Source organism: Macaca nemestrina, chromosome 8 (assembly GCF_043159975.1).
Source record: "Macaca nemestrina isolate mMacNem1 chromosome 8, mMacNem.hap1, whole genome shotgun sequence".
In the NCBI taxonomy this organism is placed as follows: Eukaryota; Metazoa; Chordata; class Mammalia; order Primates; family Cercopithecidae; genus Macaca; species Macaca nemestrina.
The window spans coordinates 2,967,797-2,989,510 of record NC_092132.1 but is presented as its reverse complement, the minus strand read 5'-3'; the positions used below and the strand labels follow the sequence as shown (position 1 = coordinate 2,989,510).

The 21,714-nt window shown below is 54.8% G+C and overlaps 1 protein-coding gene and 1 long non-coding RNA gene across 22 annotated transcripts in view; one reads left to right on the top strand and one right to left on the bottom strand.

Moving 5' to 3' along the window:
• LOC105488409 (t-SNARE domain containing 1) overlaps positions 1-21,714 on the bottom strand; it is a 136,010-nt gene that overhangs the window by 31,724 nt on the left and 82,572 nt on the right. For 20 of the 21 annotated variants that reach the window (XR_011606655.1, XR_011606656.1, XR_011606657.1 and 17 more), the window contains 3 exons: positions 13,548-13,638; positions 9,905-9,979; positions 9,375-9,431 (listed from right to left, as the gene is read on the bottom strand). Coding sequence is in view for 18 of the 21 variants with exons in the window: in XM_011752413.3 (XP_011750715.2) it covers positions 9,375-9,431; positions 9,905-9,979; positions 13,548-13,638 (223 nt within the window). In the remaining 3 variants the exon portion in view is untranslated. The remainder of the gene's footprint in view (positions 1-9,374; positions 9,432-9,904; positions 9,980-13,547; positions 13,639-21,714) is intronic. The other variant, XM_011752409.2, reaches the window with a different exon arrangement.
• On the top strand, positions 12,149-12,408 carry LOC139355731 (uncharacterized). The gene is made up of 3 exons (XR_011606658.1): positions 12,149-12,213; positions 12,250-12,353; positions 12,390-12,408. It is a non-coding gene; the product is annotated as an uncharacterized lncRNA (long non-coding RNA).

The window sequence follows — 21,714 nt, the reverse complement described above, 5'->3', positions numbered from 1 at the left end:
TGCAGGGCAGCCTGGCTCACGGGACCAGCTCTGTCGGCTCCCCGTGCTCGGGGACTATAACCTCAGTCGCCCTGCAAGGAAGCTGCAGAGGCTGAGACTTGCTCATCTTCTGCCCTTTCCCAAACTGAAAGCCACCTCACCACGCCGTGCAGCTCAGGGTGGGCACGTGCAGAGACCCCCAGCCAGAGGAAGTGTCCTGGGGAGGTTTCTCGCGGAGGAGAGGGGGTGCCCACCTCCTCTGGAGCAGTCACTGGCCCTGCCTGGCTTCCCAGCAGGTGCTGCTCCCACAAACCGCCCAGGCTGGGTCACATTTATGTCCAGGGCCCAGTGAAGCGTCCCCACCTCCTGAGGCCCGAGAACCGTCGGGACTGGGGCTGGAGCAGATGCACAGGTGACAACCAAGTACAGAGAGATGGACCCCGCCTGGGCACCGAACCAGTGGATCCACAAACAAGCACTTCATTGCGTTTCTGGCAGAAGCCACCCCAGGTGGGCGCGAGGCTAGGAGGGCTATGCTGGTGCGACTGCATCCAGGACGGGACGGCGGGGCTCCTCACTAGTCCCCACAGTTCTGCCTGACACGACTGACGACAATAGGAACAACAGCCACAGCACCGGCCACCTCTGGAGGGATGCGGCATGAGGTTAGGTGCTACTTCCTTTCTCCCATTTCCTCAGGCCCCTCCAGGGTGGGCATGGCCACCCTCGTCTAAAGGGGCAGCTTGTCCACATCCTGCAGGTGGGAAGATGAGGCTGCCCTAGGCAGGTTCTCCTTCGCAAGCCAGCTTCATCCCACACACCACCCTGACACGGGTAAAAGCTAGCACAGGCCTTTAAATAAATAAATACGTGGATAGATGAATATAAAATAAAAGATCTAAAAAATCTGTTGACAAGCGCAACTCGTCCAAGGTGGTAATTATCACCTCCCCTTCCTGGAGTGGGCGGGAGGAAGTGAGCAGTGCCTGGCGGTGGGAGCCCAGGGAGGCGCTGGCCTCGCGCCAAGCCCAGCAACCCCAACGCCTCCTTCCTAAGGCTCCAGCCCCTAGGCTTCCGGGGTGCTTGCATAAAGAGCCTGGGCTCAGGTTCCGGCCCCAGCACTGGTGCCGGCTGTGAGGCCCCAGGCGTGCCACGCACTTCTCTGGGCCTCACTGTCCTCATCTGTAGAATGGCAACAGTGGCACTCACAGCCCAGTGGTCTATGCCCCTCAAGCTCCACCCACATGGTCTGACCCCTCACGTCTGCAGAGCACAGCAGGCACGCACCTCACTCCACCAGGAGCCCCTGAGCACGAGGCTCTCCTGAGGCGCGAGGGCTCAGGAACACTACCCCTCACTTCCTGGGGGCCTGGGGAGGGTCCTCAGCTTCCCTGAGCCTCCAGCTTCACTTCCAGGGAATGGAGCTGACCTCACCACGTGCTAGTGTCGCCCAGAGAGCTCGAGGTGAAGCACGTGAGGCCGCAGCGTACAGCAGAGATGCCGCAAGATGCCGTACTCTGACTCAGGTGGGAAACCAGGTTGAGCTGTGCTTTTCCCAAGTGCTATAAGCTACAGGGCAGAGATGCTCCCCCAAGGGGAACACGGCCATACACGCCCCCGGAGAGCGGCATGAGGGTTGAGCACAGCCTCCCGCTTGCCAACAGTGACAGGCTCTACAACAGCCCCACTGACTAGGATCCCATGGCCTGGGTAAAGTCAAAGGCCCCAGGTAAACATAGTAAACTGTTGAGGTAAGAGGTCCCTGGGGCAGCCCAGCTGCTGTGTCCGGGGATGGAGATGCAAGGACATGCCCTCGGCCCTGACAGCAAACAGCCACAGGCGAGGGGGCCGGAGGAAATGTGGTTCCTCCTACAATGAAATCCTCTAGGCCAGCTAATGCGGGCCAGTGAGACGCCTGGGTGGAGAAGGCACCACGGGACGTTCTGTGCGACGTTCCCTGGACTTGGGGGTTTCAATGACAGCTCCCCAGGAGCTGCGGGCAGAGGGTGCTGGGCACCCATGGAGACCTGCCTCGGATCTGTGCCTTGGGATTGCTGCCACCTCCCGCATGTGGAGAAGGGGGAAGCTCGGAAGGATGGGGAGGGTGCAGGGGCGGGAGGGGGGTGCAAACGGGGCTCCATGTGGACGCCCAGGAAGGCAGCCAGGCTGGGATGGGAGCCCCGTGGACGCCCAGGAAGGCGGCAGGGCTACGGTGTGAGCCGTGTGGATGCCCAGGAAGATGGCCCGGCTGGGGTGCAAGCCGTGTAGATGCCCAGGAATGTGGTAGGGCTGGGGTGCGAGCCATGTGGACGCCCAGGAAGGCGGCAGGGCTGGGGTGAGAGCCGTGTGGACGCCCAGGAAGGTGGCAGGGCTGGGGTACGAGCCGTGTGGACGCCCAGGAAGGTGGCAGGGCTGGGGTGCAGGCCAGAGGAGACCCCACAGGTGCTCGGTCTCCCTCACCTCTGCAGCGGGAGGATCGGGGGCCTGGTGCTGCTCTCCCCAGCAGTGCAGGACAAAAGCCAGGGGAGGAAGAGATGGCTTAGATGCCCGGGTGCCTCTGCGGCCTCCTCCTGAAAGGCTCACAAAGCGCTCCTTTATTCTCCGCACAAAGGCCCAATTTGGGTCTTGAGCTCCGAGGCTGGGATTAGGGATTTGCTGGCAAGGTGCTGGGGCCAGCGCAGAGGGGACGGCCCTGTGATAGTTTTCCAGCTCAAGAGGCAGACACACAAAGGAGGCTTTCTCCTCCCCACAGGGCTCAGGGCCTGGGTCCCTGTTCCGACAAGCAGGGAAGACACACTCTAACGTGAGTGCTGGAGACAGGGCGCACGCGGTTTCCCGTGGGAAGAGACTCCGCTCTGCTGGCATTCAGAGAGCAGGGACCTGAGGCCGGCGCCCGGGGCTCTCGGAGGCTCTGGGAAGTAGACCACTTTCTCATGCACTCCGAACCAAGGGCGGGCAGGGGCCAGGGCGAGAGGCGCCCACACTGGGAGCAGCAGTGTCTTCTCAGGAACCCCCGGTAGTTCACTGTTTCCTCCAAGCAGCAACAGACTCTATGTTTATAACGTCAAATTTATCGATGTTTATAAAGTCCCTACGCTTTTCTTTTTTTAACATGTAGCTGGTGGAGTCTCTGGAGGCAAAGCCCAGGATGTCAGGACGGACATGGCTGTGGCAATGCTTCCCCGAGTCCCACATTAAATCAAAGGGAACTGGACCCAGAGACAAGGGGTGACCCCCAGCCCTTTACCCCAGACAGGGAGGCGTGTCTAGGGAATTTCCAGCCAGCCAGTGAGAGTGAAGCGCATCTTCGCTTCTGCAGCCTGGCTGGGGACACACAAAGTCCTGGTGGAAATTTAGGCTGAGGTGGCCGGTGACGGCACAGAGACAGAGCGTGATCTGCCACTGGGGCCGTTCCCGACGCTGCCCCAGGGACTGGGGTGCTGCTCACTGGTTGAGCCCAAGCTGGGTTTGAGGCTGACCCTCGACCCAGCTGGAAACTACTGACCACAGCCAGGATCTCCAACTCCAGACAGGCTGAGCTGCCCACCGCACACCCAGGGGAGACAGGCAGGGGACAGGGAAGGCAGCCAGTGCCCCTCGCCCCTGCCAGGGCTGCCCAGCCTGTGAGCAGCAGCCCCCAAGTCCCCCCACGTCAGCCCAGCATCAACTTGGCAACAGGCCTTTTGCTGAACAGGGGTGCATATCATCTCATCATTTATAGTTTGCAAATTCCTAGAAATAATCTAACCTTCCGTGATTTCTCAGAAGCACTACTGGCCACTCCCCACCTTTTTAAAAGAAAATTCTTCCGAAAGGCAATACGTCTATGTTTCAATGCCAGGTGCAAAGAGTATAGCTCTGTGACTGCTTACAAAGGAAACATGTCCCAGCCAAGACACAGGACACTGGCCAGGACCCCCGAGGCCTCCCTCCAGCACCTGTCATCCCATGCCCCCAACAGAGGAGAACCCAGCTCCGACTTCTAACACTGTCCACTGGGGGGTGGTTCTGAGCACTACAGAAATGGTATCCCACAATCTATCCCCTTGGGTCTCAGGCTTCTTGGACTCAGCATTATGTCCAAGGCATCACCAGTGGGCGTGGTGGCCACAGTTCACTCTTTTGGTTGCTCTGCAGTCCCCGGTGGCATGAATTCAGCAGGTGCCGCTTCCCTGTGCTGGGGAAGACCGGGCGGGGTTCCAGGCTGCACCACTGTATGGGGTGCTGCTATGAGCATTCTCCCACATGACTTCTGTCAACACACACAGTTGTCCTGTCTCCACGGAGTGGCCGAGGACTCCCACAGACACCAGAATCTGTGGGTGCGCAAGTCCCTGATATAAAATGACTTGGTATTTTCATACAACCTACGTACATCCTCCCATATATTTAAATCACCTCTAGGTTGCCTATAATATTTAATATGATGTAAATGCTGTGTAGTAAATAGCATAGTTGCTCTACTGTATTGTTTCGGAAACGACAAGAAGAGAAGAGGCTGTACATGTTCAGAACAGCTGCCATTCTTTAAAAAATATTTTCAGTCTGTGATTGGTGGAATCCACGGATGTGAAACTCATGGATATGAAGGGCCCGCAGATATGCATGTCTGTTGGGCAGAACTGCAAGACCCTAGGTAAGAAAATGCTGGACTTGACAGATATTTTCCAACAGTGTTCAAAGTGGTGATGCAGAGGCACACCCCACCGGTAAGGGATGAGAGTGCAACGACCTGCACGCAGGCCCACACCCGGCTTTTGCAGGGGTTCTCACTCGTGTTTGCTCTAGTTATTTGTGTGGGTGTGGTGTGTGGTGATACACCGCCACGGGTTTCTTTGCCATTTTCCTGATAACTCATGTTGCCAAGTACACGTTCACAGGCTTATGAGCCACCTGGAATCCTCTTCTGAGGTGCCAGTGGAAGGCTGCTGCCCTTTTATTGTTTTTCGATAGAGCTGTCTGCCCTTTCCTTATTGATCTGTAAGATATCTTTATATATTAAGGATGTAAGTCCTTTTCACACGTGTTGTGCACACACCCTCCCCTGTCCTGTGGGCTGCACTCTCTTACTGGGGTATAATTTTAACAAAGTGTGTCGACCTTCTCCTTTGTGGGTGGCACATGTGCGTCTGTGTAAGAAATACTTGCCCACCATGAAGGCATCAACGGAGCCTCCCATGGTGCCTTCTGGATGTGCTACTGCCTTATCTTTCACACGTGGGTCTGTGGTCTGGCTGGAAGTGCTTTCTGCACAGGGTGAGTTGTTTGTGAAGGGTCCTTTTTTCCAGTTCAAACATCCGAGTGATCCGTATCAAGCCCTGAACGAACCACCCACCTCCCGTGGCAGGGCAGTCCGCCTCGGCCGCAAACCCAGCCGCCACGTATCTGTGGTCTGTGTCCGGTCTTCACTCTGTCCCACGGGCTGATGTGTCCACAGGCTGGTGTGTCTAGCCTCGCACAAACACCACACTGTTTTTATTTCTGTGTTTTAGAGTGTGTTCCAATACCTGACAGTATAAATCTCTTTCGTTGTTCTTCAAAATTGTCTTCACTATTTTGGGTCTTTCCTATTTCCATATACATTTTGGAATCAGCTTGACAGTTCACACACACACACACACACACTGAAAACCTGCTGGAACTTTACTGGGATTATATTGAGCCTACAGATCCACTGGGTGAGAGCTGACATCTCCGTAAACACAGTATCCCCTGCATGGTTCAGGTCACCTGTCATTTCTCTCAGTAATGTGGCATAGTTTTTAATGTAGAGGCCTTAACCGCTCTTCATAGAATTTTTTGAAGAAATTTATTGTAATAAATTATGATATCAGTTTTTAAATTTCCTCTCCAAACTGTCTTTTGCCAGCACACACAATGTCTTCTTGTCTACTGACCTGTCCTGCCGCATTCACTGATGAATTCTAACAGCACGCTGCAGATGCGTCCGGATTTTCCATGGACATAATCGTGCTGTCTATGAAACAGTTCCTTCTCAATCCTACTTTTTTTTTCATGCCATACTGCGTTGGATACGACTTCTGGCACAATGGGGAACAGAAACAATAGTACTAGATGCCCTCGTTTTATCCTCTATCTTAGGAGAAAAGATTTTAACATCTCCTCAGTAAGTATAACGTTAACTGTAGGGTTTTTGAAGATACCTTTTGGCAGATTAAAGGCATTCTTATCTATTCCTAGTTTGCCAGGATTTTTTTTAGCCTCCTTGAGTGTTGAATTTTATCAAGTGCTTTTCCTATCTGTTGAAATAACCTGTACAGATTTCCTCACTTCTTCTGTATTCCGTGGTGAATCATACCCAGACTCTGAATGCAAATCAGCCCTGCATCCATACAATCAACCCCACTTTATAATGATGTATCATCCTTTTACACGTTGACTGACTGAAGTTACTAATATTTAGGATTTTTGTCTCTATGTTCGTAAGAGAGACTAGCATGTTATTTTCCTTCCTGGGATCCTCGTAAGAATCTGGAATCAAGCTACTGGGGCCTCGTGAGGCAGACAAGGTGTGTTCCTCCCCGCCGTATTCTCTGTATGTGTGTGTAAACTGCTGCTAGCTACTGCTCAAATATGGGACCAAATTCACCCATACAGCTATTGAGGTCTAGAGTTTTCTTTGTGGGATATTTTTAAATTATGGATTTAATTTTTTAATAAATATTCAACATCCCAGATAAGTTTTCTTATGCCCTGCCTTCTAATTCACTAATCCTTTTTTCTGCTTTGTCTATGTGGAGAGTTAGCTAACCCACTAAATTCTTAATTTTAGTTATGGTATTGTTCAATACTAGAACTCCCTTTTTAAAATAAAATGTAAGTTCTCTGGTAAAAGTCTATACCATTTCCTATTTCCTTTCACATGTTAATAAAACGGATTGAGTGTCACTCATCTGGAACGCTTGGGACCAGAAGTGTTTCAGATTTTGAACTTGTTTTCAGATTTTTGATTTTTTTTCCCAGATTCTGGAATATCTGCATTGTACTTATTGGATGAACATTCCTCATCAAATATCCAAAAACCTAAATGTTCCAAAGAGCATTTCCTTTGTGCATCATGTTGGCACTCAAAAAGTTTCCGATTTTGGAGGATTTTGGATTTTGGAGTTTTAAGTTAGGGATGCTCAACCTGTAGGTATTTTATGCTGAGTGTCCGACCAACAATTTGATTATCTGCATCACCTGTTGGTCAGTTTCTACTTCCTGTTTTTCCTTGGCTTTAGTCATTGGATCCTGGTCCCTGTGATGCCTAATGACTTTGGCTTAAATCCCAAACACTGTATGAAAAATTGCAGAGATTCTAGATGATGGAATTGTCCTCTGTCTTTGGAGAGACCACATAGACATGATTCCTGGCTATGCTTTAGGTTTGGTTGGTCAGGGCTGGTCTGCTTCTGGTTTACCGTCATCTCTCATTGTCTCAAGTGGAACTTGTGTTTACAAGAGTCCCTCCTCCTGGGTGGGCCTTAAAATCCAACTTTTGTCTTCTTAGTACTCTGAGGGCACTCTGACTTCTGTTCAGCTTTTCCTGTGAAGTACTTGTTGCTTGGTGTCTTAGACTCTCACGTCACGCACACACCAGCGAGTGTGGATCAGCAAAAGCCTGCCTCCCGGGGAAAACCTGAGGGCTGCAATCCCCTCCAGGGTTTTATTCCTAAGGGTCCCGGGCTCTAATTTGTGACTCTCCAGCCCAGTAAGACCACTAAAGCTATAAGCCACCATGGCTGTTCAGTCTCGATAAGCTGAGACACAAGCTGCCAAATGTCCTGGGGGTGAGAAGGAAGTGATGATGAGCCTGAGTGATCTGGGAACACGTGCCTCCCTGGGCCTGGTTCCCAGCTGCTCTGACGCTTCCCCCATGTTGGATCCATGTGTCTCTGCATGTCTGTGTGTCTCTGTGTGTCTGCATGTCTGTCTATCTGCGTGTCTCTGTGTGTGTCTGCATGTCTGTGTTTTTGTGTCTGTGTGTGTCTGCATGTCTGTGTCTATCTGCATGTGTCTCTGCACATCTGTGTTTGTCTGTTTATCTGTGTCTCTGTGTCTGCTTGTCTGCGTTTATCTGTGTGTCTGTGGGTCTGTTTATCTGTCTCTGCATGTCTGTGTTTATCTGTGTCTCTTCGTGTCTGTGTATCTGTGTCTCTTCGTGTCTGCGCGTTTATCTCTGTCTGTGCGTGTCTGTTTATCTGTCTCTTCGTGTCTGCGTGTTTATCTGACTGCGTGTCTATGTTTGTCTCAGTTTGTCTGTTTATCTGTGTCTCTTCGCATCTGTGTGTCTGTGTTTATCTGCATATGTGTCTGCATGTCTGTGTTCATCTGTGTCTCTTCATGTCTGTGTGTCCGTGTTTATCTGTGTCTGCATGTCTATGTTTATCTGTCTCTGCATGTCTATGCTTATCTGCATGTGTGTCTGTTTATCTGTGTCTCTGTTTATCTGCATGTGTCTGCGTGTCTATGTTTATCTGTGTCTCTAGGTGTTTATCTGCATGTGTCTGCGTGTCTGTGTTTATCTGTCTCTGCGTGTTTACCTGCATGTGTCTGCATGTCTGTGTTTATCTGTGTCTCTGTGTTTATCTGCATCTCTGCATGTCTGTGTTTATCTGCATGTGTCTCTGCATGTATTTGTGTGTCTGTGTGTCTGTATTTCTCTGTCTCTGCATGTCTCTGCATGTCTGTGTCTCTGTTTATCTCTGTGAATCTGTGTTTATCTGTGCGTCTACGTGTCTGTGTGCATCTATGTGTGCATTTTTCTGTGTGCATGTGCCTGTGGTTTTTCTGTTTTTGTTTTTGAGACAGAATCTCACTCTGTCACCCAGGCTGGAGTGCAGTGGCGTGATCTCCGCTCACTGGAACCTCGGCCCTGCCTCCTGGGTTCAAGCAATTCTCCTGCCTCGACCTCCCATGTAGCTGGGATTACAGGTGCGTGCCACCATGCCTGGCTAATTTTTGTATTTTTAGCAGAGATGGGGTTTCTCCATGTTGGCCAGACTGGTCTTGAACTCCTGACCTCAGATATCTGCCCACCTCAGCCTCCCAAAGTACTGGGATTACGGGCGTGAGCCACTGCACCCGGCCACGTGTGCGTGTGTTTTAACGCAGGTTTTACAGTGGCTCTCAGCAAGAGGGCTGGTCTGACCAGTGAGTCCTGCCCAGCACATGGAACCCTCCACAGTCATTCTTTGGGAGCTGAGCCCTTGTCAGGCACTGTGCCAGGGCCCAAAGGTCAAAATGCCCACGTTTTCAAGGCTGTGCCTCATGGCACCCCTCAGAGGAGACCCCTCCCTTGGCCCTCCCCGCCCTTCCATGGAGCACAGATGGCAGTGGATTCTGAGTGTCCCCTAACAGTCACTGACCCACGGTCACTACTTGGCACCCACCTGTTTACTGCCCCTCTGTGCCATGGGAAGCAGCGCTCTGGACTTTTCTGCAATTTTCTGTTGGAAAAAGGACAAGAGAAGAAACACAGGAAGAGCAAAAAAGGTGGGGAAGAGAGAAGAAATGATCAGCTGAGCGCAGGGTTCTGGACGATGGTGCAGCAAAATACGCCTGCCACTCCCAGAAGAGGCTGCCGGGGCCGGGGCTGAGCTCTGCCAGCGAGACGCTGGATGGCCTCTGTTCACGCATGGGAGCTCTCTGGGCCCCCGTTTCCTCACCTGTCAGAGTCGGGTGAGACCTGTTCTTCCTGCTTCCCCAGAGCTGACATGGGTAAATGTCCTCTAGGACACAAGCCCTGAGGCACAGTCTGGATCCTGGCTGCCTAGAAACTGTGCAAGGATGACCCCCCTTCTCTGCCTTTGGGGATGGGGCTGTACCAGGCCCACAGGGACAAGACAGCCATGAGGGTGCTCTGGGAACCGAGGCCCAGCCTACCTGGCCTGCAGGCCCCCGCGGCCCCCCTGCACCTCACCTTCTGCACCACTCCATAGCGCTGAATGGCATCCGAGAGCTGGGTTTTCAGCCGGTCCAGCTGAGGACGCTCCTGCTGCAGAAAGAGGGCACAGCTGGCACGACATGGGAGGTTTGGCCCTGCCCCAGCGGCCCCACCACCCTCACCTCCTCCCGCACTGATGTCCCACCTTCCCACACTCAGAATGGGGCTTGCCATCAACTACATCCCCCTGGTGTCACCGCTGTCTCCACAAGCACACCCAGGGTCCCCAGGGACACCAGCACCACAAAATCCAGCTCAGGGGTCAACACCACCTGCCGGAGCCAGGAGCTACTCAAGGCACATAAACCTGGCCCCGCACCACCTCCGCGAGAAGCACTGTGACTCCCCTTCCACAGCACAGGACACCGCGGCCCTGAGTCCCGAGTGGCTTGTCTGTGACTCCTTCCTCTTCCACCACAGCACAGGACACCACAGCCCTGAGTCCCGAGTGACTTGTCTGTGGTCACATAGGTGGCGGGGTCACTGCCAGAACCATCCCCCTCCCCAGCATCTCGCCTGTACCTGGGCTCCCCATGGCCTCCAGGGTCCAGGCCGTTTGCCACCACACCTCAGCGCCCACCAGGCACCTGCTCCAGAGCTGGAGCTGGAGAAACACTGAGCTAGGGTGGGGCTGGACAAGCAGCCCTGGGGTCAGCCCCATTGCTCTGGCTCACCGTGGGCGCCGCCCACCAGCAGGAGCACCAAGGAACCCACAGCTTCCTTCCAGCACCCACCCCATGGCTATCAGAAGATTGGAGAGAGCTAAGGCTCAGGCGGGCTGGTCTGGGGTAAACCTCTGATGACCGAGGGGCACTGGGAGCAGCCGATCACAGCCTTGACCTCTTCCCACGATCGAAGGTACTACATCTCATCGAAGCGCCCACGGCCCACAAAGTCAAAGATGTGGTAGGCACCGACTGCGCCCACCAAGCCGTGTGAAGGAGCCATTCACTTCACGAGGAAACGGCCTGTGCGGACCACCCGAGCCTGCTCTCACCCCACAGAAACACCTCTCAGAATCGCAACCCTCCACCATGTGGGGCCTTGCTCAGCACCTCCCATAAGAGGGCCCAGAGTGTATTCTCGGATGAATGAGTAAATGAGTAAGTGACTCAGGCACATCTGAGTCAGAGAACGAAGAACAAAGCTACAGAGGAAGAGGTCAGACACAGGAGTCAGTGCTGGCCATGATGCTGCTGACATCACCGCCCGAGGGCACAGGCCAGGGCAGCACCCAGTCCCCACAGAGTGGTCCCCGCAGGGCAGCCATGGCTATGAGGAGTGGCCCGTGCACAGAGACGCTCCAGGCCGCTCAGCACAAAGCTCCCAGCGCTCCTGTCATCTGCCTTTAGGGAGACTCCGGCCACCCCATCACTGGACAGGGGGCTGCTGCCTCTGTCACACACTTTTTTAGTGTAACTAACTTTTGAACTAGCTCTACATTTTTAAGTACAAGTTTTATTACTGTATAATTGAGATCTGATAAAATTCACCCGCTTTTACGTGTCAAGTTCAGTAACTCTTAGTTGTACAGCCATCCCCACAACCCAGTTTTAGAACTTCCCCATCACGCCAGAAAGGGCCCCGCGCCTGCCTGCAGGCACCCCAAAACCAACTCCTGCTCCCAACCCCGACAACCGCTCGTCCACTTTCGGTCTCCAGAGATTGCATTTTCTGGATGTTTCACACAAACAGAACCACACACTGTGTGTTTTCTTGCATGGGGGCATGCGGTCTTTGAGCCCCACCACATTGTGGCCTGCCTAACTCTCCGTTCCTTCTCACTGCTGACAACACCCAACGCAGCACTGTCCACGTCACGTGTATTTTCCACAGGGAAGGCGGCATGCGTTTCCCCTGCAGGACTGCTAATCCATGCTGCTGGCTCTGCAGCAGGTTGAACCTGCAACCCCAGCCCTCCCAAGGCAGTGAGAGCAGCTATGGGCAGCACCTACAGCAGGGGCAGGTTGGTGTCTCACTCACACTGTGCACATGAAGCAGGTACAACCAGCGGCTCACACTGTATGCATGAAGCAGGTACAGCCAGCAGCTCACACCGTGCACATGAAGCAGGTACAGCCAGCGGCTCACACTGTGTGCATGAAGCGGGTGCAGTATGAAGCGGGTGCAGCCAGCAGCTCACAGCGTACTCAAGAAGCAGGTATGGCCAGCTGCTCACACTGTGCACATGAAGCAGGTGCAGCCAGCAGCTCACACCATACACATGAAGCAGGTGCAGCATGAAGCGGGTGCTGCCAGCGGCTCACACTGTACACATGAAGCAGGTATGGCCAGCAGCTCACACTGAACGCATGAAGCAGGTGCAGCATGAAGCAGGTGAGGCCAGCGGCTCATACCATGTGCATGAAGCAGGTGCGACCAGCGGCTCACACCATACACATGAAGCAGGTGCAGCATGAAGCAGGTATGGCCAGTGGCTCACACCGTACACACGAAGCAGGTGCAGCATGAAGCAGGTGCAGCCAGCGGCTCACACTGTACACATGAAGCAGGTGCAGCATGAAGCAGGTATGGCCAGTGGCTCACACCGTATGCATGAAGCAGGTGCAGCATGAAGCAGGTGTGGGCCAGCGGGCTGCAGCTTGCTCACTCCTGCCCCGTAAAATCTTAGGGTTTGGCAGCATTTAATCTTTTGTGACAAGTACCCTCCAATCTTCAGTGACTGGGCACTGACCTGGTATGGTGGAGCGGAGGGTGTCGGGATGGTTAGAAGTGGGGACAGGGCCAGGAGTGGTGGCTCACACCTGTAATCCCAGCACTTTAGGAGGCCAAGGTGGGTGGATCACTTGAGGCCGGGAGTTCAAGACTAGCCTGAGCAACATGGTGAAACCCCACCTCTACTAAAAACACAAAAGTTCACTGGGCATGGTGACGGGCACCTGTAATTTCAGGTACTCAGGAGGCTGAGGCATGAGAATCACTTGAACCTAGGGGGCAGAACTTGCAGTGAGCCGAGATCATACCACTGTACTCCAGCCTGGGAGACAGAGCAAGACTCCGTCTCAAAAAAAAAAAAAAAAAAGAAGTGGGGACAGGGTGGAGATGAGGGAGGGAGCGGCCCTGGGGCAGCTGAGCCGGGACAGTGGTGACGGCTGTGGCAGTGGGTATGGTGATGGCCACTGCCACAGCCATATGTCTGGCCCGGGGCCCATGCGTCTGGTAAGGCACCAGGGAAGGTGAGGGGATAGGGAGGGCGTACATGAAGGTGGTCTTGAGTGGCGGATGCGGCAGACGGGCAGGGGATGCAGGGCGGGGGAGAGGATGGTGAAACAAACAATGGCGGGCCATCAGCTTCCAGTAAGGCCTGGCCAGGAAGACCCAGGGTGCTCTTGTCCCCACTACTGGATAAGCCAAGGAGAGCAAGAGTGCGGGCAGCCACACCAGCTCCCAGCAGGTGGTCGGCACACGGCTGCTACCCGAATGACTGAACGCAGGTTCTGAGCCGTGGAGCCACGTGAAGCTGGGTGCCAGGCCAGTCTGTGCCCATCCACACATATCAGCCTCCCTGTATCCTGCCTCGTGTGACGTCCCCGCTCCCATCACAGGCACAAGGGTCCGTTCCTCTCCTCCCTCCCAGCCCGAGCCCCCAGGAACATACCGGGCAGGAGCTGCGCAGCAGCTCGGCCATCTGCTTCACGGTGGTGGCGCTGGCTGCGATGGTCTTGTTGGTCTCCTGCTGTGCTGTGTGCCTGGGGGCCGAGAAGGAGCCAGGAGTGAAGGCAGGGGAGGAAGGCAGCAGAGAGCAAGGGCCCAGAAGGGCGCAGCGAGCAGGGATGCACGGGCAGAGTGGGGGAGACAGAGACAGACGGACGGACAGGTGGAGAGAGGGCCGAGAGACACACAGAGACAGAGAAAACAGCAAAGAGAAAACAAGAGTAGGGAAAGAGTAGCAAACAGAAAGAGGCAAAGGCTCAGAGAAAGAAGGGAACAGAGACAAGAGCGCAGTGACTCCCACAGAGAAAGAGGAGGGGGCCCAACAGCCAGGACAGGGAGGGACAGGCAGACACCCAGCAAGAGACGGGGGAAACAGGCAAACACACAGCAAGAGGCCGGTGGGGAGGGGAGGCGGGGGCAGAAAGGCAGGCGGAGAGAGATGGCGCAGGTAAGCTCTGGCTGGGATGGGTGGCAGCCGGGACCCACCAATCAGCCACTGTGAGGACCACCTTCCTCCCCCGCTGCAACCACCCCCAAATACCCCACAGACAGGAGGCCCAGCCACGAGCCCCCCCTGCAGAAAGGCCCCTCTCGCGGTCAGCTCTCCTCAGAAAGCCAGCAGGAGAATCAAGGCAACAGCGCCACGGCCCAGGGAGGCCAGCGATCCTCACCCCCTGCACACTTCTGAGGGGCCCCGGGTGAGACAGTTCTCACACCCAGGCCCAGTGAGACACAAGGAGGCCAGGACAGTCCCAGGTTACAGTTCCAAGCATGACCTCGAAAGCATCTGGGAAGACCAGCCCGTCTCCCACTAGGGGTTCGTCACCCCCATCCCTGGAGAGAGAAGCACCAGGGCAACCGTACCCCAGCCTGGCCGCAGGCACACACAGTAAGTGCAGGGAGGACCCTGGCCTGGTGGACACTGGGGAGCCACAGTGACCCTTTCAAGTACAGCCCACATGGCCCCTGCAGGCCCCTCAGGCACCACCTAGGGCCTGCACCAAGCAGGCCTCGGGGCCGACACATGGGAGCAAGCCTGGCACCACCGCCCCAGGCCAAGCCTACAGGAGCAGGGCCCATCTCCTGATATCCACCCTGGGTGGGCAGAGCCTGTGGCACACAGAGGAGTAAGAGTACCCCTCAGAACAGGCACCCAGCAGGCTAGAGAGGGTGTGGGCAAAGGAGGGCAAGGAGCCATAAGGTTACCGCAGACTGGGGGGAACCGCAGGGACAGGAGCTTTCTTCCCCGGGGCCTTGGTCAGCGCTGCCTCCTGCAGCTGGCCTCTGAGGCTTTGAAGAGCCTCCAGTGCCTCCAGCTCGCAAACATGCCTCTTCGGCCAACCACTGGCTTAACACTGTGAGAAGGATGCGGAAGCAGTGTGCCCCTCACCCCCGCTCCCACCAGTCCTCTCCTCACCCTGGGTTGCCACGCAGCCTCCTGTCCCTCTCCCTGGGCTTCCACTCCGCCTCCCGTCCCCGGCCCACTCGCCACTGCATCCCATCACATTTTGTACACAGCAGGCTCGAGCGATCCTGCTAAAGACGCTTCAGATCTTGCCAGTCCAAACCTCAGAGCTCACCAATGGTTCCACATCTCATTCCGGTCAAAGCCAAAGTCCCTCCAGCACTGCTCTAGGCCCACGTGGACGGCCTCCCCACGCCGCCCTCCTGTACCTGCAACTTCACCTCCCCACGCCACCCTCCTGCACCTCCGACTTCACCTCCCCACGCCGCCCTCCTGCACCTGCGACTTCCCCTCCCCACGCCGCCCTCCTGCACCTCCAACTTCACCTCCCCACGCCGCCCTCCTGCACCTCCGACTTCACCTCCCCACGCCACCCCTGGGCTCTAGGCCCACATGGGCAGCCTCCTGCACCTCCGACTTCACCTCCCCACGCCGCCCTCCTGCACCTGCGACTTCCCCTCCCCACGCCACCCTCCTGCACCTCCGACTTCACCTCCCCACGCCGCCCTCCTGCACCTCCGACTTCACCTCCCCACGCCACCCCTGGGCTCTAGGCCCACATGGGCAGCCTCCTGCACCTGCGACTTCACCTCCCCACACCGCCCTCCTGCACCTCCGACTTCACCTCCCCACGCCGCCCTCCTGCACCTGCGACTTCCCCTCCCCACGCCGCCCTCCTGCACCTCCGACTTCACCTCCCCACGCCGCCCTCCTGCACCTGCGACTTCCCCTCCCCACGCCACCCTCCTGCACCTCCGACTTCACCTCCCCACGCCGCCCTCCTGCACCTCCGACTTCACCTCCCCACGCCGCCCTCCTGCACCTCCGACTTCACCTCCCCACGCCGCCCTCCTGCACCTCCGACTTCACCTCCCCACGCCACCCCTGGGCTCTAGGCCCACATGGGCAGCCTCCTGCACCTCCGACTTCACCTCCCCACACCGCCCCGGGTTAACTTCACTCCTGGCCCACAGGTCTCTGCTGCTCCTGAATGAGCCGGACAAAACTCTGCCTTAACGCTTTCCTAGGCCAGATGCAGACAACGAAGCCCTGGTTGCTGACCCAGGAGCAGCTGTCTGGTCACACTGCCGCCATGGGCAACAGCCCCAGCACCAACACCTGCCCAGGTAACTCCCCTGGGAGGGCCAGGCAGGTCACGGCCCACACTGTTCTCTGCTCCGAGCTGACCTCTCCACTCCTCTAGACTCCCATGTGTCAGGGGCTCTCGCTCACGCCCCCGCTGAAACATCCTCGTGGAGCCATTAGTGCTGGAATGAAGGCAGCCCGTTTCCTGTATGCGGTGGGTCAGGCTCTTCTCTTTCCAGGCAGGATCTCGTCTCATTTGCGCCTCCCTCACAAACTGTTAGCACCATGCAGGATCAAAGCGAACAAGGCCTCCTTACCCAACCTGGCAACCCCCCAGGCATCAGATCCCCCTGCCAAGTCCATCGTGGGAACAGGAGGTTGCCAGCCAGAAAACCCAAGACGTGATGAAGGGAGTGGGGAACGAGAGCCGCCAGTCAAGGAAGGGCAGCCAGGCGGAAGGGCACTGCAGAGGGGCCACCTTCCACGATGCTCGTCCCAGTAAAAGGCCCGGAGGAGACCTCTACTTACAGCCATGGTACCAGGTAGTACCTCCTACCTCAAACAAGCAGAAAACACATTTAAACAAACACACACACAAAGCTAAGGGATGCAGCTAAAACAGTACTTACAAGGAAATTACTGCTTTAAATTCTTGTATTAGAAAAGAGAAAACAACAAAATCAATGTCTAGAAAGTCCACCTAAAGAAGCCAGTAAATTAAACACAAAGGAAGTAGAACAGAGATAATAAAGGTTAAGTTCAACAATTAATAAAATAGCAAACAGACCAATAATAGAAACAATAAAATTTAAAAGCATTCAAAACATTACACAACTCTGCCTAGACAGGTCAAGAGGAAGAAAAACCACACTAGCAAATTACCAAGGTCAAGAACGAAAGACTGAACCTGACTGCAGATCCAGCATTAAAAGAACGTTAAGGAAATACAAAATCCTATCAGGCCCATAAATTTGACAACTAAGATGAAATAGAAAAATTCCTTAAAAGACATGAATTATATCAAAACTGACTCAAAAAGAAATAGAAAACCTAAATAGCTCTATAAGTATGGCAAGAATTCAATTTGTGCTTAAAAACATTGCTGCAAATACACAGGCGCAACAGGCTTCAAGATCAGTATCACGCAATCCCCTAGAAAACAGACAGGAGACACACATTGTATGAGGCTCGCACTACCCTGATAACAAAACCCAAACAGATCATCTAAAGGAAGGAAGCCCACATATCACTCACAAACCCAGCAGCAAAAACCTTCAATACAATTTTAGAAAAATGAATTCAACTATATATGAAAGAGATGGTACACCATGACCAAGAGGCACTTACCCAGGGGATACGAGGTTGGTTCAACATTCAAACATTGGTGAGTGTAATTCTCGTATCAACAGAGCAAATTTAACAAGGAGAAAAACATCTTAATAAATTCTGTAGAAAAAGCATGTGACAAAATTCAACACTCATTCTAGACTAAAACTTCCTTGAGTTTAGTTCCTAGTTTCCTTAACTAGAAAAAAGAAGGAGACTCCCTCAACCTGATACAGAGAGTCTGTTAAATAAAAAACAAAACAAACATCTAGGATACTTACAGCAAAAGATGGAATGCTTCCCCCTAAGATGGGGAACGAGGCAGGTATGTGTGCTTTCACTACTTTTACTCCTCATATTATAGTTTACCTAGGAATAAGGGGGAAAGACCTAAGAAGCATAAAGATTGAAAATGAAGAGTAAAACTGTCTTCAGTCACAGAGACGTGTACATCTATATAGAAAATCCTGGCCATGCGCAGTGGCTCACACCTGTAATCCCAGCACTTCAGGAGGCTGAGGTGGGTGGATCATGAGGGCAGGAGATCGAGACCATCCTGGCTAACACGGTGAAAGCCCGTCTCTACTAAAAATACAAAAAAAAAAAAAAATTAGCCGGGCGTGGTGGTGGGCGCCTGTAGTCCCAGTTACTTGGGAGGCTGAGGCAGGAGAATGGCATGAACCCGGGAGGAGGAGCTTGCAGTGAGCCAAGATCACACCACTGCACTCCAGCCTGGGCAACAGAGCGAGACTCCGTCTCAAAAAAAAAAAAAAAAGAAAAGAAAAGAAAATCCCAAGGAATCTACAAAGAAGCTCCAGAAGCTAATCAGCGAGTGAATCTACACAGGTCACAGGATACAAGGAGTACACAGAAGTCACATATTTCTATGGAGTCGCAGCCAACAAGAGGAGAAGAACACCAACAAGAGAAAGGCCAGCCTGGCTGTGTCCGTGGGCTGGACGACGACGTTGTTATGGAAGTCCAGCCTGGCCGTGCCTGTGGGTTGGGCGATGATAATGTTTTGAAAGGCCGGCCTTACCGTGTCCGTGGGTTGGACGACAATACTGTTATGAAAGGCCGGCCTGGCCGTGTCCGTGGGCTGGACGACGATATTGTTATGAAAGGCCGGCCTGGCCGTGTCCGTGGGCTGGACGACGATATTGTTATGAAAGGCCGGCCTGGCCGTGTCCGTGGGCTGGACGATGATATTGTTATGAAAGGCCGGCCTGGCCGTGTCCGTGGGTTGGACGATAGTACTGTTATGATAGGCCGGCCTGGCCGTGTCCATGGGCTGGACGACGATATTGTTATGAAAGGCCGGCCTGGCCGTGTCCGTGGGTTGGACGACAATACTGTTATGAAAGGCCGGCCTGGCCGTGTCCGTGGGTTGGACGACAATACTGTTATGAAAGGCCGGCCTGGCCGTGTCCATGGGCTGGACGACGATATTGTTATGAAAGGCCGGCCTGGCCGTGTCCGTGGGCCGGACGACGATATTGTTATGAAAGGCCGGCCTGGCCGTGTCCGTGGGCCGGACGACGATATTGTTATGAAAGGCCGGCCTGGCCGTGTCCGTGGGCTGGACGACGATATTGTTATGAAAGGCCGGCCTGGCCATGTCCGTGGGCTGGACGATGATATTGTTATGAAAGGCCGGCCTGGCCGTGTCCGTGGGTTGGACGATAGTACTGTTATGATAGGCCGGCCTGGCCGTGTCCATGGGCTGGACGACGATATTGTTATGAAAGGCCGGCCTGGCCGTGTCTATGGGCTGGACGATAATATTGTTATGAAAGGCCAGCCTGGCTGTGTCCATGGGCTGGACGACAATACTCTTATGAAAGGCCAGCCTGACCATGTCCATGGGCTGGATGACAATGTTGTTAAGAAAGGCTGGCCTAGCCGTGTCCGTGGGCTGGACGATGATACTGTTATGAAAGGCCGGCCTGGCCGTGTCTGTGGGCTGGACGATAATATTGTTATGAAAGGCCGGCCTGGACGTGTCCATGGGCTGGATGACAATACTCTTATGAAAGGCCGGCCTGGCTGTGTCCATGGGCCGGATGACAATATTGTTAAGATACCAGTTCTTTAATTTACCCACAGATTCAAGGTAATCCCAAAAAACTGCAGAAAGCTTTTTTTAAAAGAAATAATAATTGACAAGCTGATTCTAAAATGTATATGGAGTTAGAAAGGGGCATGAGAGGAGGAGCAGCACAGGGGGCAGCACACGGCTGAACGCCGTGGCATGGGGTGGGCGAGGGGAGGGGACAGCTCATGGCCACCTCCTGGGTCTCCAGAGTGGACAGTGAGTCATCAGGGACTCTCTGGAACTTCTGCCTCTCGCCGAAGTATGAGAGGCATCCTAAAGAGGCACTTTCAGACAGACTCCTGCTGGCACGGGGAGGCCTCGTGGGCGGCAACGGGGCAACAAGGCTGAGTGTGGGTCCCACTGGAGGGGGCTCCTCCGGGAAATGGCGACTCCAATCTGAGGCTGGACACTGCTCCAAAGGCCGAGGTGCCTCAGCAAGGGCAACAGAGCAACGCAGGACCAGCAGGGCACTTGGCCCAAGGACACGGGAGCTCACACTGTCAGAGCCAGGGAGTCGCCATCCTCACTAGAGAATGGACTGATGATGTCAGCACTCCCACTCGCCATCACCGGGCAGTTGCCACAACAGCAAATAGAGGGCACCTCCCGCTTGTGTCTCACTTCCCCATCCATCCTCACAGCCACCGAGGGAGGGGTCCCACTCCGTCACCGCGGCACGCATGGCTTGGGGAATAGCAGTGGATCGAGTGCAGGGACAGGGATGAGACTGCACCTGTCTTACGAACCCAACACCACAGTGAGGCCCATGCCAGTGAACCTGTGACCCTCGCCTGCCCTGGACTGCTTCAGCCAGGAGCCAAGGGAGGCACAGAAAGCTGGAAACGCTAGCTGTATGTTGAGAGAGAGAGAGCCCATCTCACATTCAATGTGGAGTACAGATGCAATGCCCGGAACCATAACACCCATTTGTCGCCTCAAGAGAAGCTGGCCTGAGGTTGAATCTGATGCATCAGCAGAACCAAAAGAAACCAAGTGAACTGGAGCCTTCATCAAACTGCACCTGAAGCCCCGTGACCGCTTTACAAAACCCACGTATCCCCACAAAGCCAGCTCTGCACGGTTCTGCTGAGAGGCGAGGCAGGCGGCTACAGGGTGCAGGAAACCTGACCCAAGCATCCCCCTCCCAGCACTCCGGTGCGAGGCCTGCACAGCTGCCAGCTCGGTGGCTCCTGCACCACCAGCCAGGTGGTGCCGTTGCTGCCAGCAGTCAGGTGACTGAGGAGTCTGCGAGGCCGCCTGGGGGGTGTGTCACCTAAGGCCCATTTGCCCTAGCGCCCTGCCCTAGTCTGCCGGGGCCAGAACTGACCTGAGCACAGAGGCTCTCTCATTTGCTTGTCATTATTTAAGATGTCATTTAGAAGCACCTCTGTCCTGCCTATCTCATACCTGCTCATTTACTCCCATGACCACCCGTGTTTTACAGATGAGGACACAAGGCCCTGAGTCACAGCACCTACAGGCCAGAGCTGGTGAGCTGGAGTGGGCAGAGGTAGGGTCAGGACCAGCCCAGGTTCCCTGATAGCGGGCCCTGAGCTCTCCCAGCTGCCATGCCAGCTCCCAGATGACACACTTGCCCTGGAAGGCACCCTGCCACCCGCTCCAGACCCAAGTGGTTAATCCGCGCTCCTGCCCCTCTGCCCGTGTTCCTAGTGACTGCAGTGCCCCTGCTGGTCCCTCGGCTGAGGGGGCTCGTGGGAAGAGCCTGTGGTTGGGCTGCTTTGATTTCCTGGTTCCTGCCCTTTCCCAGTAGGTGGACTGCCCCATCCTAGACCCGGCAACGCCCCAGGAGTGACTCCAATGTGGACCACGGCTCAGTTTCATGAGCAGGTGACACCCAAGTCAACACAATGCAGTGGTGTTGATGCACAGACCCAGGGACCGCCCACGGTGGAGGAGGTGACCACCAGGGCAAGCGGGCCAGCAAGACCTGGCATGAGAGCGCCTGGAAGTGAGGCGGGCAGAGCGGGCAGAAGTCTGAGGCCATGTGGCTGGAGCAGGTGGTGTGGCCATGAGACAGGTCTACAGTAGCGAGGGTCATGCTGGGCAGACCTGAAAGGCCACAGCCCAGACTCTGGGTTTTACTTTACTGGGAGGCAGGCCACTGGAGCCTCCTAAGCA